The 20566-nt window shown below is 33.7% G+C and overlaps 2 protein-coding genes across 3 annotated transcripts; one reads left to right on the top strand and one right to left on the bottom strand.

Moving 5' to 3' along the window:
• Positions 1-1511: 1511 nt before the first annotated feature.
• Positions 1512-8611, bottom strand: LOC106325925 (beclin-1-like protein A). Of its 2 annotated transcripts, none has more exons than XM_013763974.1 (4): positions 7561-8611; positions 7321-7371; positions 7091-7163; positions 1512-1998 (listed from the first exon to the last, which is right to left on the bottom strand). In XM_013763974.1, the coding sequence occupies exons 1-4, from the start codon at positions 8409-8411 to the stop codon at positions 1810-1812; spliced, it is 1164 nt and encodes a 387-aa protein (XP_013619428.1). In that variant the 5' UTR covers positions 8412-8611; the 3' UTR covers positions 1512-1809. The 2 variants fall into 2 exon arrangements, with proteins under 2 accessions (XP_013619428.1, XP_013619429.1); XM_013763975.1 differs by having other exon boundaries at positions 1512-1995.
• Positions 8612-15511: 6900 nt separating this feature from the next.
• On the top strand, positions 15512-17516 carry LOC106325976 (repressor of RNA polymerase III transcription MAF1 homolog). Its single transcript, XM_013764023.1, has 8 exons — positions 15512-15537; positions 15843-15913; positions 15997-16046; positions 16140-16213; positions 16308-16370; positions 16724-16811; positions 17017-17096; positions 17195-17516. The coding sequence occupies exons 2-8, from the start codon at positions 15856-15858 to the stop codon at positions 17277-17279; spliced, it is 498 nt and encodes a 165-aa protein (XP_013619477.1). The 5' UTR covers positions 15512-15537; positions 15843-15855; the 3' UTR covers positions 17280-17516.
• Positions 17517-20566: the final 3050 nt, after the last annotated feature.

Here is a 20566-nt window from a genome sequence, read left to right as displayed (position 1 = left end):
AATTTAATCAACTGAAAATAATATCCGTACAATTGTGTGAGTCAAATTCTAGTTTTATTGATGCATGTTATATATTAGTGCTGCATGTTTTAGGTAACATTTTAATGATGCACGTTTTTAAAAATCTCCATTATTAAAATTATGCACGTAAGTATAACTCATGAGTTTCTTTGGTTAATTAAATGACATTATGTCCAAATTTATTTAAGGATATTTCATTGAGGTAACTGAAAAAGACAAACAATAAAATATGAAGTTTAAATTCATTTAAGCATATTTCATTAATGTAACTGAAAAGACAAGTAATAAATTAGACAGTTTTATTCGTTTTAGGATATTTCATAAATGCAACTGAAAAAGGCAAGGAAAAAAAAAGGAGTTTAATTAATGAAGTAAGAACATTTTCAAATGGGTATTTCTCTTTTAATAATATAAATTTTGATCTGCATAGTCCGGAAAAAAATCGTATTATAAGATTAGTGGATAACCCTGCTAGACTCGTAGGTAATATTAAATTTAATAAAATAATTATTTTTATTATATATCATCTTTACACAAAAAATAGCTAAAATTATATTATTTTAAAATATTTCTTACAGATTTTTATTTTTTATAACTTTTTTGTTTTTAGATTTTTGAATTTGACGGGTTGGCGGCCGACCAACAGGACGAAACCCGAGTCAAACAGGACGAAACCCACGGATAATGACTAAAATTTCCAGCCCTGCTTCACTTGTCTTAAAAAACTCTCACTTTTTCATCAACCATGAAGATCCACGTGTACACCTCTTTCCCCATCATATGTAAATGAAATGTATGTGAGGAAGTGCGTTAAGTCAAATCGCGTTTTTTCTGTCTTATATATTAGATATTATCAATCCAACCGATGACAACAAAAAATGAAATTACAACTACGTGTTGCTAAAAGCTTCAAGATTTAATTGGTGTATTGCAGATTGTTCGTAATCTTGATGATACACAACACTAGTCGTCAAGGCATAGTTATAGACCATCGCTTTTTGAGTAAGATGTACTATAACTATGCCTTGACGACTAGTGTTGTGTATCATCAAGATTACGAACAATCTGCAATACACCAATTAAATCTTGAAGCTTTTAGCAACACGTAGTTGTAATTTCATTTTTTGTTGTCATCGGTTGGATTGATAATATCTAATATATAAGACAGAAAAAATAGCTTGTATCAAACTATGCCAGGTTGGTCTCTCTTGATTTTTATTATTCTTGCTGCTTGAAAAAATGGATATTGGTTCATTTAGAGGTTTGGTTAGTGGATACTAAGAGTTAGCATACCTTTCTCAGGAGGCTTGGAGTTTAGAAATGGCTAGTTTGATATTAAGTTCGCACTAGGATAGGCCGAATCAGGCCCATTTCTTTTTCCAAACGGTCAATTTTTCAGAACATAGGCAGCAACATGTATGTCAAAAGGAAGCCACTAGCAATAGTACGTAAACAGTAATAGTATGAAAAATAATGAACATAAATACTGAATACATTTTCACTCACAACCCAGAAGACACAACAATAAAATCATCAATGGGGGCATGCATACTCCTAACGAGTTAGATACTCTTTTTATTCTTGATTGATATTAAATAAATTGGACCTAAAAAACCTTTAGGGAAAGTAAAAATCACAAAACTGAAGAAGTAAAAAAGAGGGGAAATCAACTGAAGAAGGTGGACTTTTGAGTTAAGAAGTAAGGTTGTGCAGTTTTTTTTTTTGAATGATAATATGGTGTTAAATAAATAAATAAAATAAAAAAGAAATATATATGTATGTATGTAATTAAGAAAGAGTACTCCTCCTACCATAATGGAGGACCATTAGATGATCAGAGATAGATGAGTTTGGAAGCAAAGTAAGGTTTTGTGAAATAGAAGAATTGTATCTGTTCCCTCTCCATATTGCATCTCTCACGTGTTGTAGTGTCAACACCGGCTCCAGTTCCTGCTCTCTGCATCTTATCTCTACCTGCTTTTTTCATTTTATATAACAAAACAAAACAGTATTAGTCATAAATTATAGTATCAGTAATTTCTATGCTAACCACGATCAAAATTAACTAAGTGATTAATGTATATAACAATACACACAAAAACATAGACCAAAGCTAAATTTGACCTAAACGTGTAGTTTCGGGAATGAACGGACGTCTTAATAAATAACATGTTCGGACCGAATCTTAAATAACTATACGGCCTACGTGAAGTATATGCAACGAATGCGAGGCTCAATATGACTCTCTAGGTATATATGTGCCAGTAACGCGTGTATATTATACTACTTTTATATATAAAGATATGATGTGATAAGAAAACTGACTAATTGGGTTTAATGAGATCATTGCTTCGTAGGGATGACGGAGAGAGCCACGTTTCGCGGTGGCTACACAATGCCGTAACTATGTCATATCTTCTTTACTTCTAAGATTCCTGATTTTCAATTGCTTTTAAAGAAGAGCAACATCAACAATGACTCCACTGACTTATTTCACATATATATATATAACACGTTAAAGAAAACTATGCAATGCTTATTCAAGATCTAATTAATTTGAATGGTATCCACGACGTCCAAAATGTTAATCATTTTGTGGCCCACCCTTTTTCTACCCGCAATGCATTTTCTAGTGACTCTTCCCATTAGACTAATGTTATATATGCCGTAATGTCTGAGTATTCAACTCATGGTGAGGACTCAGGAATATTTCAGAAGTTCATTTTAGGATAAAATCTGGAACCATGTTTTCAATTGAATAATCAAGGGTACACAAAGCAAATTTAGAAAAAAGCAAGTTTTCAAACGCGCCAAAGCCATTCTAACGCATTCTCCTACTATCATTTTTCATTTTCTTCATTCTCTTATATTTATGGCTTATAATATTTTGGTATATAAGTGTTCACAAATATCTATATCTATATATATACGTTCCAAAAATAAAAAGCAGATGTAGATAAATTGATGATATGTTTTACAAAGATATTGTGCCGAGAAATATAAGTTTTTTCCTAGCCAAAAATAAATAGTTTTTCTAGACGTAGGAAATTCAGTTACGGAGACACTACCCCATGAAAACTTCACCATCATCTCACGCACGTATTTTGTTTTAAGTTTCGATGACTAATATTAGCGACCCCAAAATCATTTAAGTCACAAGTTTTATGCTTTTACTTAGTGGGAATATATATACTATATAATGCAGTTGATGGTGTTAGAAAGTTCAGTTACATACCTAGAATATACCAATTGTAAGAATATACCAATTGTACAGTTGCTGTACATATCCATTTTCTTTGGTTAGTATTATATAATAAGTAGCATATTCCCCAAACTAATAGATTTTTATTAGTTTTGTATTTGTAAGATACGCTTTACAATTTCTTTATTTATTCAAGAAAATGCAGCACTTAGAGGATATGACTATGGTTGATGGCCTGATGGGTAAAAGGCTTTTCAAGCACAAAATTCGTTAGGGGTCTTGTGAAGAAAGGGTCCTACACAAGACACTAACAAGTAACAAATAATCAACTAAACCAAGGCGAACGAATTTTATTGTTGTTGTTGATGAGCCACTTCTAACATAAGCATGACGATTTGGCTATAAGCCTCCTTCTATACTTCCTATCTTAAGTTTACGTGGAAGAACGAAAAACTACTAATTTGTGAAGGTAATTTTAAAGTCATATATTTATATTCATCTCATGCTATGACATTTTATAATAAATAATTACCATTATACGCTTTTCTAAATCAAAAGTTGTAGAGTAGAACTATATATAGTCTACATAGAATAATGATGTGAAATATTAGAATGAAACGTAACAAGCATTTTTATCCAAAATTGTTAATCAAGGCTCATCATGAAAGTAAGTACGAATCTACGATATGAATTTTGGAAGACAAAATTATTCTTGTTTATCCATGGTGATTTAAGACTAGGATTCTTATAAAAAACAAATGTTGGAATATTAATTATGGTTACTTAATATTTTAAAAATTGAGAGAAACAAGTGTTTTATGCATGCTCTCTAGTCTTTACCAACAAAGGGTGGAAATAACTTTTGATTAGTTAATTACGACAAGACAAATCAAATATAAGTAATTGCCATTTGTCATTTGAGAATTTATTTGTTATGACATGGAATGACGAACGAGTTGACAAAAAAAAACATGTGGCGCAGAAGGAAACTTGAAATTTGTGTAATATTTGGAGCTTTTTAAGGCTTTTCTTTTCTTATTACGTCTAAAAAGTCAAAGGAAACTTAAAAAGGGGAAAAAACAAAATGGGCGAACAATGCCTCCACGAAGTCAGATTATGGCTGGTTAATCATGACACTCATATATATTAATCACTCTTGATACCTATGCCCTACCTAAAATAATTTACGCACACACATTCACATAATTATATCATCTATATATATGAAAATATATTTTTACACATATATTCTTTCGGTATTCCAAATGTAAAATGTTTTAAAAAAATTCTGATATCTAACATTTTTATATTATTTTATATTGTGTAGTTTAGGAGAAATGGACAAGAAATAAACAGCTTGGCAATAAAAACTTAAATATTCGATAAATATATATATCAGACATGTCACATATTTAATGTGTATGAGAGTGCAAAGATATGCATTTATATATACTCGTTGCCTCCTTCCATTTACATACTATACTTCATGCCATGGCTTAATGCAAGAAGATAGATAAACTTAGTGATTTGAGTGAATTTTAAACATTGAGTTGACCTAGAAATTATAGTTTACTTTATCTTCCTTCCATGTTAATTAAATTTAATAGACCTCTAAGCTTCTAAAGAATGGTTTAGGAAAACATGCTTGCAACAACCTGATGTATTTATTATAATTCCAAATAATCTAAGATCATCATCTCGATTATTGATATTATTTCAAAAATATCCATTAAATTTGTATTCTTCTCCTTTTAAGGATTTCGTTTTCATTTTATGTAAAGGAGTATATCAACTATATTCCCACATTTCTAAGTATTTTTTTATGCATTGGAATATAACATATATATATATATATATGCAGGGATCAATGCAGGCTAGCTCATTCTTCAAAAAGATAACATACCTAGCTATAAGGTTGGATTTTATTTATGTTTATTTAAAAGTCGCATGCAATTTCGTACGGCGTCCAAAAGATTTATCTGTGTGTGGCTTTCAATTTTGTTTGAAAACATTAGAAAAAAAAGAGATCGAGAGGAAAAGGCTACGTATTTGAAATAAGAAAAAAACAATTATATTTCATTGTTTGCTATTTATCACAAGCACACCACTAATGACGGTCCATGCACACTTTTATTTCTAAACAAAACTTTTTTATTTATCCGTTGACAATAAAATTGTAATAATTAATTTAGAAATCATAAAAGTTATCTTGGTTAAAAAAATCATTAAAGTAATAGCGGGTGTAACTGGTGACAACTAAAAGGAATATGTGGAATGATAGGAATTACTATTTCTAGAATTTAATGGAATGGAATCTTCATTTCACTTATTTCAAAACGTTTTTGATCTCGAATGATTTTTCGAATGATAGTTAATTTTTTTTTCTGGAATGATATGGAATGAAATGGAATACACATTCCATTTTTCAATTTTAACCGGTGAAATTTTTTTAAAATGTACATGAATTAAGCATTTGAAAAGTTTTAATTCCAAAAAAATGCATTTCGGTTGCAGCCGGCGTGTTATGCGTAAGCGGGCGTATTAATGCACATATATCAATTATTAAAATTTGCAAAGCATCGTACGTAACTTTAGGGATTGAATTATATTTCTTCCACCAGAAATATTAAGGGAAAGTACACTTTTTGTTTCATGAATTCGACTTGTAAGATTTCAAATAAGTCAGCATGCATATGATAGGAAGCTACTTTATTGTATTCATCATTTGAGATAATTAACTAGCTCTAAAAAAAGCGTGCGATATAGATATAGTCAGTTGTACTTGTACGTGTATATACATATATAATATAATGTTCGTGTACGTATGTTACTTGCAAATATACAATTGGTTTCCATGAATTGAGTTTTCTAACTGCGGTGTGATGTTATAATCAGAATCTATCCAAACCAGTTAAAATAATCAAATAATTCATAATAGCTGTAAGAATTTTGGCAATGTCTCTCAAACTAGTATAAGTTCAATTTTTTTTATAATATATCGACAATGAATATAAAATTATTAAGATATATCCGAAAACAGTAAACTTATTACTTAAATAAAGAGTTTTTATATGTGATTTATCATAAGTATCCGAACATTAAAAAAGAAAGTATCCTAACATTATTCTCAAGCTTTTCACAATTGGCCCTAGCTCGAAGTAACTTACATTTACACTTTCTTTTTTTAGAAAAAAAACTTACATATTCAGGAAAGATGCTGTGAACATTTTAAACGTAAGCACAACATATTTTCATAAAGGAATCGGTTTCTAAATTTCAATCTTCGTATATAAGTAGATTGGTAGGTGGATTGCCACTTATATAATGTAAAAAGAAACAAATTAAAAAGGGTGCACTCATCTCTAATGAGAATTAAGTTGATCACACGAGGCACAAACTAATGGCTAGACGCCTCGACCGTATCAATTACCCCTAAGCTATAAAAAGGAGCAAATAAGACAAACTCGAAAAAGGTTGAAAGACGATTAATGGATAATAAGCATATAAAAACAAAGAAATAACAAAACGGTTTCTACCTAGCAGCGACATCTACTTGTGACCTAATTAACATGGAGACACTTTTGTGGCAATTTAGTTCCGAAGTTGTTGTCATGTTCCTCAGTCTACCAACCCCCATGAATGTACTCTCTCTCCTTTTTTACTAATATGTTTCTGTTTATCATACTACTATTCTTATAATCTTTTATGCTCAAAATAGTATTTATGCAATGTTTTAGATTTTTTGTTTTGTTTCTGAAAACAACTAAAAAGATTGTAGTTACGGCAAGCAAACGTGTACATGGAATCTAGAACAATAAAGTTAAAGAAAGGAAAATTAAAAAGATGATGAGATTGAGTAGAAAGTACCTGGGATTCGTGCTCCAATCGCAACTTATTCACCAAATATTTCATCAATAGTCGAACAGTCATCTTCCCGTCCCTACGTAATCAAATAACACCAAAATTAATTAGCCATACACAATTTTGATAAGATTAACGTTTTATCTATCATTCTTAATTAGTATGTATTATAAATTACTAGCTGGTTGAAGAAAATAATGAGAACTGTAAAATCTTGATCATCGACGAGTACTTACTTGATTCTCAAGTAGCTCTTGTGTATCTGAGGCAAGAATGGTTCTCTTGTCCTATAACGTTCACCAAAGACAAAGCCAATATAACTTAAAATTGAAAAAAAAAATATGACACTTAATAATTAAAACCATAATAAGACTTGAAAGTCCGATTGGTTAATGATTCTGTACTTAATTTTTGTAATTATGAGATTATGGACCTTACATAACATAGTTTAAAAGAAGTTAACATTTAGCACTTACTGTTTTTGAGAAGCTTGAAGGAGGAACCAAATGCCGGAATGGGGTCGCCTAGGTGGATCAATGACTCGAAAACTCGAGCTTGGACCAGCCACCACATCCTGATTATTATTATTATTATTATTATTATTATTATTATTATTATTATTATTGTCCCCTAGTAACTGCTGCTGGAAATTGGTGCGACCAAAGTACGGTCCTATCAGTGGCATTATCAAAGAAGCAGATGATGGTGTTGGTTCCATTAGGTTTTGTGGCATTCGAAAGGCAGCAGCCGCCCAAGAACCAATCATCTCCTGATCAGGCCTGGTAGGGAACATCAATGGATTGATCATCATCCCTCCTTGTTGATGCTGATGATGAAAGAGAGATGACAATGGAAGACCAACTCCTTCTCTATTTGAACCGCCAGAGGAAAGGTTAAGCTCTAGAAAAGAGTTCCTTCTAGCCGCTGTATCGGTTTGATGATGTTGCCGATGGTCAATATCCGGTTTAGCATCATTCTCGTGGCCTATGCTTAACCGGAGCCACCCTTCTTGCCTCATCTCATGATTTTCGGCGTCATCGTTGGCATTATTATTGTTATTGCTATTAATGTTGTTGTCGTCATCGTCCTTGTAGATTAGCCTAGAAGTAGTACTCCTAGGCTCTTCTTGATCGGCCATGAAACTACAGTTTCTCCTACAAAATTGGTGATGGTTATCTTTTACTTGGCGATCTTTGTTGTTGTCGTCTTCAGAGACGGCAGAGAAATAATGAGCTTTTTGTAATAACCTCATAAAAGCGAAATTATTGGAAAACCCACATGAAAGAAGAAGCGTTGTGGAGGAGGAGGATTCAGTATCAGGAACCATGGCAAAATCCGGTGACCGGAATAGCCAAAGAAAGCAGGAGAGGAGCGGGACAAAGAGTTTCTGATGATCTCAACATGAAGGGAAACGGAGGAGAGAATAATAAATTAGGGTTCTTAGATGGAGACTAGAGATCGAGAACTCGAGGAATGGTCAGAGACCGTAAAAGACATGGAGCTAGAGAGAGAGAGAGAGTATGTGTCTTAATGATAAGAGAGGATTTGAGGAGGAAGAGAGGATTTGAGGAGGAAGAGAATATATCTTGTGGAGATTAAATCGTTTCAGGGAGAGAGAACGAGGGATCAATATTGCAATTATACATAGACTGTGGCCACTAGGTATACGAAAAAGCTTCTTAGACCATGATTAAACGCTGAAACCCAAATACGTTTTTTAATTTTTATTTTATTTTTTTTGTCTGAATAAAAAAAAATTAAAAACCAACAAATCACGGACTGTCACGTGTCAGTGGGGCCCGTGAACAGTGCAAAAAACCAGCGAACAACGATCATTATTTTGGTCTTTCTGTCACCGATTTTTTCTTTCATGTGGACTCTCCTCCCTTTAAAAAACTCACTAAAACCCCACTAAAAACTCCGATAACCCTGCCCTTATGCGGTCAATCTAAGTACATATATGTTGGTATCATTATTATATACACGTATTTTCTTGTCCTTTTTCTTTTTCTTCACCACCCTTTAAACAAAAAAATGGAAGATAATTATCAGAATCCAAAGATTTCTATCATTTAAAACCATAAAGTGTGGACAAAAAGCATGAATAAACATCGTAATACAATGATTTGAACAATCCTTCGATTCACAAGATGAATCCTCAGTTACTATTTATGTATGTGTTAAACAAGCCATGACTTTATCGTTTCATTTTTTTGTCGGAAGGCCGCGAAAAAGCATTGTACGCCTACATTCATATTTTTCAAAAATAAATATATATAGGAAGCTGTAAAATTGAACCAATCTAACTGCATGGAGAACTCAATCCACAATAACAAAATTAAATCAAATAAAATCAGCATATTACCTGCGTCATCAAGCCAACAAAAGTCTTCTATTCTATATTCAACGCACATAAGATATTAATACTTCAGGAGAAGAACTATAGTGGTATATTCCTCAATGTATCTTATCATTACAACTAATATATATCGTTTTATCTAACACGTATCATGCGAGACACAAAATACAGCTTATATCACGTATATACAACAACAGATTACATACGTTTACTCATGCATATACATGCTCGACACCATTTCATAACTTTGATTTTCTTAAATATTATGAGCTATCTCAAAATAAATTATATGTATTATTACCCCCAAATTAAAGTTTGTCTTATACGTCGTACATGGTTCAGCAGATGCAAAACCATATTTGGCAGAATTCTAAAAATCCCTACTCGCGCTAATTCACTACATTATCTTCTTTTATATATGCAGATAAAACAAATCATAAATTATCATAAACTAATTCATAAATTTTGTTACAAAAAATAAATTAAGCAAAAAAAAATTATGATAACTATAAATAAAATATTAAATTACATGTTTACCAAAACAATAAATAATTTGTATTTTAAAGTTTAACTGTAAATCTATGGTAAAACAATTACTTTTTAGGCACAACCGCTCCACTAGTTATAGAAACAGCTTGGAAATTCACAATCAAAATATTATGAAGTAATTCATCTTATATAACTAAAGAAATATTAATCACTATTGTACCTTAAAAATATATAAAAGGTGGCATGGACATATATTATAACTAGGAAAATATACAACGACTTGACCGAGTCAAATTATATAGCATATCACGTAATTTTTGTTTTGTTTTGCTAGTGTGTGTGGTCTTTACAAGTTAAAGAGATAAAAGAAGTTGCACTTTTAATAACTACATTTGTTCAAAGATATATGATGTTTTAAACTTACGCACAATTATTAAAAAAAAAAAAAATTTGTCTAAAAATATTATTAAAATAGAAATTGAATATTCAACAATTAAAAAATAGAATACAAAATACTATTGCCTATATAGCATTTTAAAAAGTTAAGATTACTTAAAAAAATAAAATATTTACATAGTGAATTGAAACATCAAAAACTTTCTAAAACATGGTACATTACAAAATAGAAAAAGTATATTTTAAATATTTCTGCTAGGGCTAAATAAAAGCTGGGATATTCAGTAAAGCCATAAAACGAGACGAGTGGAGTGCGAGGCATGATGACATTAGACCTGACAAATTTCAATTATTTAGATATGAAGTGTTTTAATATTCCCAAGAATAGTAGTTAATGATCATAAGCGATAAACTACGAATATTTAAGTCAGTGATTAAAAATAAATAAATAATTGCTGAGGGGAAATCGGCATGCACCGAAAATGATGATGTTTTCCGTTAAAAGCTCACTTCCCCAGATCACACAGCAAAAAACATAAAGACCTTGTGATGCTTTGACCGACCATATTGTTTCTCATCGAAATGTACTTCTAAGAGCATGTTTAATAGGAGGTTCTTAGGATAGGATTATTAACGGAATATAAGAATCTGTCTCTTAACTTTTAACTAAAAAATGTAAGAAGTGTGCTCCCCAACAATTTTATGTTACTAGGAATATTTTTCCTAATAAATAGGAATAGGAAATTTAATTGATCCCAATCTACTCAAAATTACTTCATGTTGATACTGCAATAAGGAGATGTCAAGAGGGCTTGAGAAGCAAGGAGCAGCGTCGTAGTAACAATCATCGACAACATTCTGATTGGTTGAACCTGTGATTTTGGTTTTTTGTTATAGAATTTAAGCTGTATATTTTTTAGCTGTAAGCGTAAATTTTTTGCTTTGACTTTATGTGTTATAAAACTCATAGATTTATTAATAAATTTCTAATGCACTGTTTTTTACTGTGTAAAAATCAGTGTCTACTGCAAAAATAAAATAAAATAATGGAAAGCACGCTATGGGTTTTAAAAATCAAAGCAAAACTTGATTGTTAAATATTGTGGCTGTAGAAATATTTTTGGCTCTCCACAACAACCAAAGCACTAATCAATCAACCTAAATGTTTTTAATTGTTAATAAAACAATCATTAACTATAGTATATTTTTTACGATATATAAATCCATCAAAACCAACAGGGATCATATGTCATATATAACTAAATTCAACCCTACCCATATAAATACGATAACTCACAACTCATAGTTAAAACAACAAATATTTTTCAAGAAAAAGAAAGCATCATCAAGAATCAAGATATGAAAGAGGATACAAAATAGATCGAAAATGTTTCGTTGACTTGGATTTGCCGATAGATTCTCCTGATGTGGGAGAGAGTCGATGTTAAAAAAAATTGTTTAAAACGGTGTAAACTGTGGATTTATTAAGAAAATATACAGTACATGCAAATTTAATTACAATCATATACAACTAAAGCCCCAAATTACATTCATCTAGCTAGGTATTAGGATCATAAAGTCTTTTCCACCTCATTTAACTTTGAATGTTTCCGTTCTTGCCAAATATACATTTCATCATGCTATGCTCAACCATAACCCTTACTAAGATTTTTGTTTTGTTCAAAGAATCACTTAGATTAAAACATTATATCAGTGCATGGTCAATAAGAAGGGTACTACATCAAGAGGACACATACATGAACAGAGGGAAATAGTCAGCTTTTGGTGGAAAAGAGGAACTGAAAAGGTGCAGAGGCGTGGCCTCTAGTGACATTGCATAGGGCATGAAATGACTTAGCCTTTGAATCAAACCACAAAAAGTTGTATCCCGTTTGTCTTTGAAAACAAAATTGTAATATCAATTTTTTTTACTATATAGGAACGGTATACCAAAAATAGAAATGTGTAAAAATTGTTTGGGCTTCGATGAGTACACAAACATTAACTATTTGCTTTTATTTACCTTTTGCATGGTTGGTTCAATTTGTTTTTGTCAACGTAACTATACCATATTAAAACTGCCTTTTATTATTAGAGTGGAGTTAACGTTTTAAATAATTGTAAAAATTCGTCAGTACACATGTTTCTTAGAATCGACTCAAGATCCGGATGAGAAATGGAAAAAAGTAGAAACTTGAGGATGGTATTGGCAAAAGCACAAAATGTTAAAACCTTTTTTATGAATGTATAGTCCATATATGAACAATATCACTAGGTCATTTTTTCATGCGAATATTTTGTAGTTTAATGCATAAACATGGACATGCACATTGGAAGAAAGGTGCCTTTAGGCAGGCTTGGACAAAGTAAATTCCGAGCCATATAGTGAAGTAATAGCATCTCCAATGGTGTAGTCACCATTAGAATCCTTAGGTATATTATAGTATTTTTTTTTTTAAATAGTTAAGGACTCTAATCAAATTAGTATGTCCAATGGTGTTATCCATTAGGACTCCTTAAGAATAAAAAAATAATAAATTTGAAAATATTATAAACATTTTTAAAATAAATTAAAACATGTTAAATTGAAATATTTATTTATTAAATTGAAATATTTATTTATTAAATTGAAATATTTTTTCCTCCCCGTAGAGGTCGGCTTCGGCTTGAAGAAGCGATGTTATATCTATATCATACTCCTCTGATGATGAAGGCTGGTTGTAGCTATATCGTCCCATATTTCCTTAACCTGAAAGAAAAGCAACATAGCCGTTAAAACAAATCACATAATCAAAGCACTTTTCGCCAACATTTGTATAAGCTCAACAGACTCAGAGCACATAGGAGAAGAAGATTACTCCCTAATTGAAAGACTAATCTTTTGCAAACACTTATTAGAAACGAAAATATCCCCCAATCGATTTAAACCCGTATCGTTTTTAAACGTTGATTAGAAAAAAAAGAATCCCTAAATCGATTCAAACAAAAATCGTTATCAAACGCTAACTTCTCTCCCAAAATTCTATAAATCGATTGAAAACAAAAATCCAAAACCCTAATTGCCGACGAAAACAACATGAACCCTAGCGTAAATCCATAAATCAGGAAGAGGACCCTTCCATTTACCTTTGATACCGTCGAGAACCCTTCGAGTATCCTCTTTCACCGACGAGAACCCTTCGATTGATCTTCTTTACCGTCGACACCATTATCGCCTTATCGCCTTCTCTGATTTTTTTCTCCGTCTTCACTCCAAATGAGATGAAATCGCGAAACCCGTGAAGAGACGGAACCAATTCCCCTGCCACGTCAACAAGGACTAACCAATTTTAATCCTTAGCTTAGGACTCATCCTTAGCTTATCTAAGGTAAATAATGTTATTATATTGTTAATAGTTAAGGATTAACACCTAAGGACTGAGTATAAACCGCCGTTGCGGTTGCTCTAAGTGGAGAAGTTATCATTCCGATGTAAAAAAGAAACATAACTTTCTCTCTCTGTCTGCATTGCATGTCCCCTTTATCTTCAACCACCTCTTTCTCTTCACGTCTTAACGAATATTCTCCTTAACAAATTTAATACATAGATACACAAATACTTGTGCATATATATAAAATAGTACTATTGTAACATCCCGAGTTGTGATATGTGAAAAGGTTTAAGAGAATTGATTTGGCTACCTATGTCACCAAAGATGACTTACTAAAGAGAAAGCAAAATGGGCAAGTTAATAATGTTTCCCAAGCCAAGCCAATATCAATTTCTGAGCTATCTCTGCACTAGCGAAGCATTCTTATACATGTCATGCCAATGTATTACACTTTAACTCCAAGCGACATCAGTTAGTAGGTGGTGATTGAAGGGTCAGTAAACAATGATTTCGAGCCTTTAGAAATTAACGAGGACCGATCACTGGAACGGGATGGGTCCACGGGCCGAGAGAGCGGGCGTGGATGGCCCATTAGCTGTGGGCAGTCGGGACGTTATAGAAACTATGGCTAGCCAAGCTGGATGGGTGATACGAAATGACATAGGTGTTTATTTAGGTGCAGGTGGGCGGTCGGGGCGTTATAAGTGGTATCAGAGCTGGTTAGCCATCTCAGTTCTGACCTGAGAAGCGTCTTGAGACCTGTCGTAGGGCGCAACGAGGACGTTGCGTTCTTTGAGAGGGGGTGAATTGTAACATCCTGAGTTGTGATATGTGAAAAGATTTAAGAGAATTGATTTGGCTACCTATGTCAGCAAAGTTGACTTACCTTTTCCGGAGCACATCCTGAAAGAACTCCAGAGTTAAGCGTGCTTGAGCTGGAGTAGTGGAAGGATGGGTGACCTATCGGGAAGTGATTCGCGATAGCGTGCGAGTGAGGCCAAAGCATGGGAAAAGGTCGGGTGGTGATTGCAGGGTCAGTAAACAATGATTTCGAGCCTTCAGAAATTAACGAACCGACCGTCAGATGGGATAGGGCCCATGGGCCGAGAGAGCGGGCGTGGGTGGCGTATTAGCCGTGGGCGGTCGGAGCCTTATAACTATCATCAGCTCTCTCTCCCGCTCGTTCAATGGTCAAATCAAATTTCTGCAACAACTTCTCTTTCTATAATTCTCTTGATTCCAAGTATCTCCATGTGTTCGAGTTTTATGGCTTTTTGCAACAATTTCTGCACATACACTGATATGGTTTTGTGTGTTTATAGCTTTTTGCATACGAATAGTTTGTGTGTACTATATATATAACATATAGCTGAAGAGAATATTTGGAAGACATAAAAAGACAAGAAACGAACTAAAACACAAAACCATAAGCTAAAAATATATAATTTCGTCGGTTGCTGTTTCGCATTGAGCCTATCACCGAGACTGTCCTTCCTGAATTGCAATCATGATCATCTGCAACTTCCATCCTATTCTTAAAATGTGCTACATTTTCTTTATTCACGGGTACAAAATAGATAATTTTAACCCTACTATGAAAAACAAAAAAAAACAAATGTTGATTACATATAACATATGTATAGCCTTGGCGGTATGGTTCTCGGTCAGTTTTCGGCTGAATTTAGATTCTACAAAATTATCGTCTTTAATTTCCGCGAAACCGTTGAAGAGGTTTCGTTCTGGTTCAGGTACGATGTTCTTCTCTCGAATTGCGAAGAATTCAATTATTATATTTTGCCGCTCATTTTCTGATTTTACGGTTATGTATCTCAATTTTGGTAGTTGAGTGATTTTCCCCCCCAAATTTAGTGGAATTTTAGGGTTTAGGATTGAGCTAATAGCTGGGTGGGTGTTCATGCTTATGCTCTGATCTGAGAATAGTGTGATAAATTTGAATAATCTTACAAAATTATTAGGTTATCATTTGTTCATCGCATCATCTATCTGGAGGGTTTTTGGTTGGCTATCATGAAAGTTCCTGGAGTACACTAACCTCGACAGGTTAATTATTATTAATTTTTTTTAAAAATTGAGTTATATTTTTGGTGAATTTATGAGGATAAGTTTTGGGTTTTACTTACAGGTTGAATGTGTTCATGGGTCATTTAAATCTCGGGGAAAGAACTATCAAAGGCTGCCTTGAAGCTTATTCTTGTAAGCAAGTGTTTGTGTTTTTCTCGGAGAATTATCTTTTTCTTGTAAAGCTAATTTTAGTTTTGTTTTTTTTTTTGGATTAGGCAAACATGCGGGAACTGATAAAAGATTGTCTCTTAATTTGGAGAATGAGGTCATTATGAGTTATGACTCGACTCAAGCATGTTTATTTTTGAGGGGGCTTAATCATTGAACCAAGAATGTGTTTTCTATTGTTCGTGTCCAGATGCTCGACTATCTTGAGAAATCTTCCGACAGTGACTCTTCTTCACCCGTTGATCTTTTGCTAAGCAGATCTAGGTAATAAATCAATGTTACAGAGCTTTTCTGTCACCTTTCTTTTTATATATAGTATACATCCTTCTTACCTCTGTATAATGGTGCTTATTAACAGTCGAAAGGCTTTGATCTACTTGGTTCTCACACTCTATCAGATGTATCCAGACTACGACTTCAGGTAATCAGTTATGTGTTTGTAAAATCTTTTAAGGGAGGGGGGATTATATGGGTAATGTTCATTGTCAGCTTCTTTGGCGACATGGCAACCCGCTATATATAATCCCCTTTTTATAATCTTTGTGGGAGTGTTGTCAGAAAGGTTTGACCAACGGTTCTTTGAACCGTTGCTTGCTGAGAGTTCAATTCTCTCCATTGCCCCCCCCCCCCAAAAAAAAATCTAAACTAAACCGGTTGTGTGAAAGGTCCATGAAGTGTCTGATTGAACTTGAAGGAGTCCATCTAATCTATGTATATAACTCTATCACTATTGTATTGTTTTTTTTTTCCTATTGTGTTTTTTTTTGTTTCCAGCGCTGTGAAAGCACATCAGTTTTTCTCGGAGGAAAGCTGGGACACGTTTACTCAGATTTTTAGCAACTACATGTTTGAAGCTTCTAAGGTATTTCAAATGTTCACCTTTTAGCAACTCAGTTACAGAAAAGCTTTTTTTTTTTTCTTTTTCTCATAAGCTTCTATAATATTATCATATATCTGCTTCCCTTACCTGAGGGAATGTACGAGGCTCTTACTCACTGTTGTAATAAGATACATTAGAAGCTGGGCAAGAGTAATGGTAAGAACTAAGTCATTTAAATGTGACACAGGTTGTAAAGCTAGCTGAATGTGAGATATATGTGTACAACCCTAATCCTAATGCTGATCCTTTCCTCGAAGAAGGAGCAATGTAAGTTACCAATCATATTCATTTCTTCTCTCAGAGCGTGTTGCTGGTTTTCGTTTCTTCTCTCAGAGCCTCTCTAACTCTTAAAATGCCTGTTGCAGTAACCTGGCATACGATGCATTTCTCAGTGACACACCTCCGCACGGAGAAGATGATGAAGAGATCTTTGAGGACATGGATATGTGATGATCTCTCTATCTTCATGCCGAGGTGCACAGAGTGTAGAAACTCTGTTATATCATCAGTGTTAGATGTTATGCTCTTTAGTGTTTAGACATGTGAATCCAAGGTTTAAGCTCTTCGCTTTCCTTTTCTATGCGTAAGTTAAACCTAACTATAACTCTTTACCATGTCATGTGTAATAAGCTTATCAGACTTTCTTGTAATCTGAGGATTCCTAAATGAAGAGACAAAAAGTTGAGATTTGTGTTTATGCTCTTTGATTCCGTCGGGTTGGTTTTACACATTCTCATCAAAGAATCTTTCTGATCACTGGTTTAGTGATTCGAACCGGTCGATTAGAAGAGCTTATCATTTGACGAAGTCTTTTAAGAAAAAAGACAAGCATTAACCCATGAGATATGGGCCGAGTACTCTGAATCTGATAACTCAATCCATACTAGGGCTTCTGTGAGTCTCGCCCTATAAAGCAAAGTTTTAGCTGCCGTACCATTCAGACACAATCTACCAGTTCTCTGTCTTTAGGATTTTCATCTCCAGTTTGTGCTTTATTTTCTCATCTCTCTTTAGGACTATTTCAGAAGGTTTTGGTTATGTTGTTTTGGGAATCTAATACTTTAATTTCGACGGAATGAATCGGAGCAGATGATGATTTTTTTTGCACAACAACAGTGCTTCCTAATTACCATGCGGATTATATAAATCGAGCTTTTTAAAACTGATGCTCCGATCCATTCAATCTAATAATTGAAACGTTTGCTTCATTTATGTCTTGCTTTTGTTTATTTTAGATGAAATCTGTCGAATTGTTTTCTAGCGTTCTTGTCGATATGGAATGAACAGTTTTGATAAACATAAGTCTGCTTTTTTTACAGAAGAAAGACTAAACGATTTTGTAAAGATGTTTTAAAAGTTTATATATGATTCCAGTATTTGTTCTCAAATAACTGTGAGTCAGTTATCTCCGGTTTTGATTAGTAATAACGAATAGATGTGAGCTTTCAAACAAATTAAACTTTGGTGTTCAATCGGTGTACTGACTGAATTCATTCTAAACTAGTGAAACTGTAATGATCAAATAGTTAACTAAGGCAAGACATTTCGTTTGCTATATCTATTACATTTATGGAAACAAATTAAAACAGAAAGAGAGAGTTGCATATTTGCATATTAATATCAGCTAATCATGCTTATTTTTGGGGTCTCATACTAATCAGTTTTTATCTTGAAAAGAAGTGAACTCCATTTATTTTTTATTATTTTATTTTTTTTGTCATCTCGTTTTATTAAATGGCTAAAAACCAACAGGTACAAATTATAAAATAAAAGGCAAAGGTAAAGCCCAAACGTACAAACAACTAAGGCTTAACCGCAAATGCCATATAAAACCCCAACAGAGAAAGAGGCCCAAGATAGCTCACAGCCAACGTGTCAAACGTAAGCGGTAGACGGACGCGTGGCGGAAGAGCAGAGTCATCCCTTTCTTCCCCAATTTCCAAGCCGTTGCCGGATTTCTAACCGAAGATCCACCGGATACTCACCGGAACAGGAAGCTCAAGAATAGAACATCCAAGAACAACTAAAGCTCAAAAGTGATAGAGCTATGAACCGCACCATCTCTTCATTGAAAATCAAATCGGTCTCACCAAGTTCCAACGAAAACAAAAGAAGCTGTGAATCTAACAAATTTAAAAAGGCCACCTTTAATGATAAGAATAAGCGTGAAGGTGGAACAACCCAATAATAGGAGAAAGATCACGGCTTCCAAATAATAACTCAGCAAAACCGATTTGATATGAAAAACCAAAGAAAAGATTGAAAGTATAAAACGTAGAGAAAATTAAAAAGCCGGATGAACCGGACGAAACATCATTGAAATTCATCAGAGATGAGTGATGAATCTCAAGTTACAAGCCGGCCAAGTCGATGCTTTGGGAGTCACCGCTTGCCAGAGTCGATACCCGGCCAACTCGGTGCTTTGTGAGCCACCGGTTGCCAGAGTCAAAGCTCGTACCTCTCTCTGAAAGATTTTGAAGAGAAAAGAGAGAGAGTTCTTCTTTCTCAAACTAACAAAAAAACTCCAGAAAAGACTGGAGAGCAAGCCGGCCGACGTCACCGGAGGACTAGTCAACGTCGCCAGAGTCAAAAGCCGGACAGCAACTTCCGAGGAGATGGAGCGTCGCCGGAGTCGGATACCGGTCGGATGAAACCGAAACTGGGGAACAAAAAAGTGAAGATTTCTCTCACTCTCAAACAAGCTCTAAACTCTCCGAAAGATTTTTTATTGATAAGAGAGCAAAACAGTTCGAGAGAGAACTCTCTCTCTAGGAGAGGAGAGAGACGATTGTTCCTAACTTTTATTTTTAACAACTCCATTTATTCCTAAACCGCAATGATCATTTGTTCAGTTTTCTGTCCAAACAAATATTTGTAATATGCGCAAGTATCTGAAATGGACACGCATCGTCAAAGCATGGCCCTTTTAACTATCAACAGTAACAAATATTATTTTTTCGTGCAACGAAAGCTTAGATTAGGATAGTGGGCTTGGACTAAGCCCAAAATAGAGAGGTTCATACATGAGCAGGTGCCAGTGGAGCAGTACTAGCAGATGATGGTGTCCGGCGGCCGAGACCGCATCGGAGGGTTCAGAGGTCATTGTGAAGAGATACACGTTAGATGATCAACAGTGACATAAACTTATATTGGTTTATATTGGTTTCAACTTCTATTGTGAAGACAGCAGTACACATTAAACTATATCATTGTGGCATGCGAATTGCTATTCAAAAATATACTATATGCTAAATTGCTAAAGTACAACCTATCATCATGATTTTTTTTCCGAAAGAATGTTAAAATTATTTATCTCCAAAACATTTTTGCAATAACTGTAAACTTTGATTTAAGTTTTTTTTTTTTTTTTAATTCTTTTTAGATAGTGAAAGTGAAAACACATCTAACTATCTACTCTCGTAGAGCAAATCATCATGATTTTCACCCTCAAATATTCAAATTGCAGAAATTAGGTATCAATATTAACAGTATTTTGGTTTCAATTGAAAAAGGCAACATTAAATGGTGGTCCGGAGTATATGAATTGGTATTGTTTCTTTAATGCGGACAAACCATGCTCTGTTAATGCTAGTGATGGATACTATTCAATGGAAGTGGTATTGGTTTAAAAGAAGGCACACAAAGTACGCTCACTTTATCCTTCTATTTATGTTTATCCCAATTTACAGTTCCACCAAGACCAAACTCGTGCCACGTCTAGGACTTTTAAAAGACAC

This window comes from Brassica oleracea, chromosome C2, assembly GCF_000695525.1.
Source record: "Brassica oleracea var. oleracea cultivar TO1000 chromosome C2, BOL, whole genome shotgun sequence".
NCBI lineage: Eukaryota > Viridiplantae > Streptophyta > Magnoliopsida > Brassicales > Brassicaceae > Brassica > Brassica oleracea.
The sequence above is the reverse complement of the archived record's forward strand: the minus strand, read 5'-3'. Positions and strand labels throughout refer to the sequence as shown.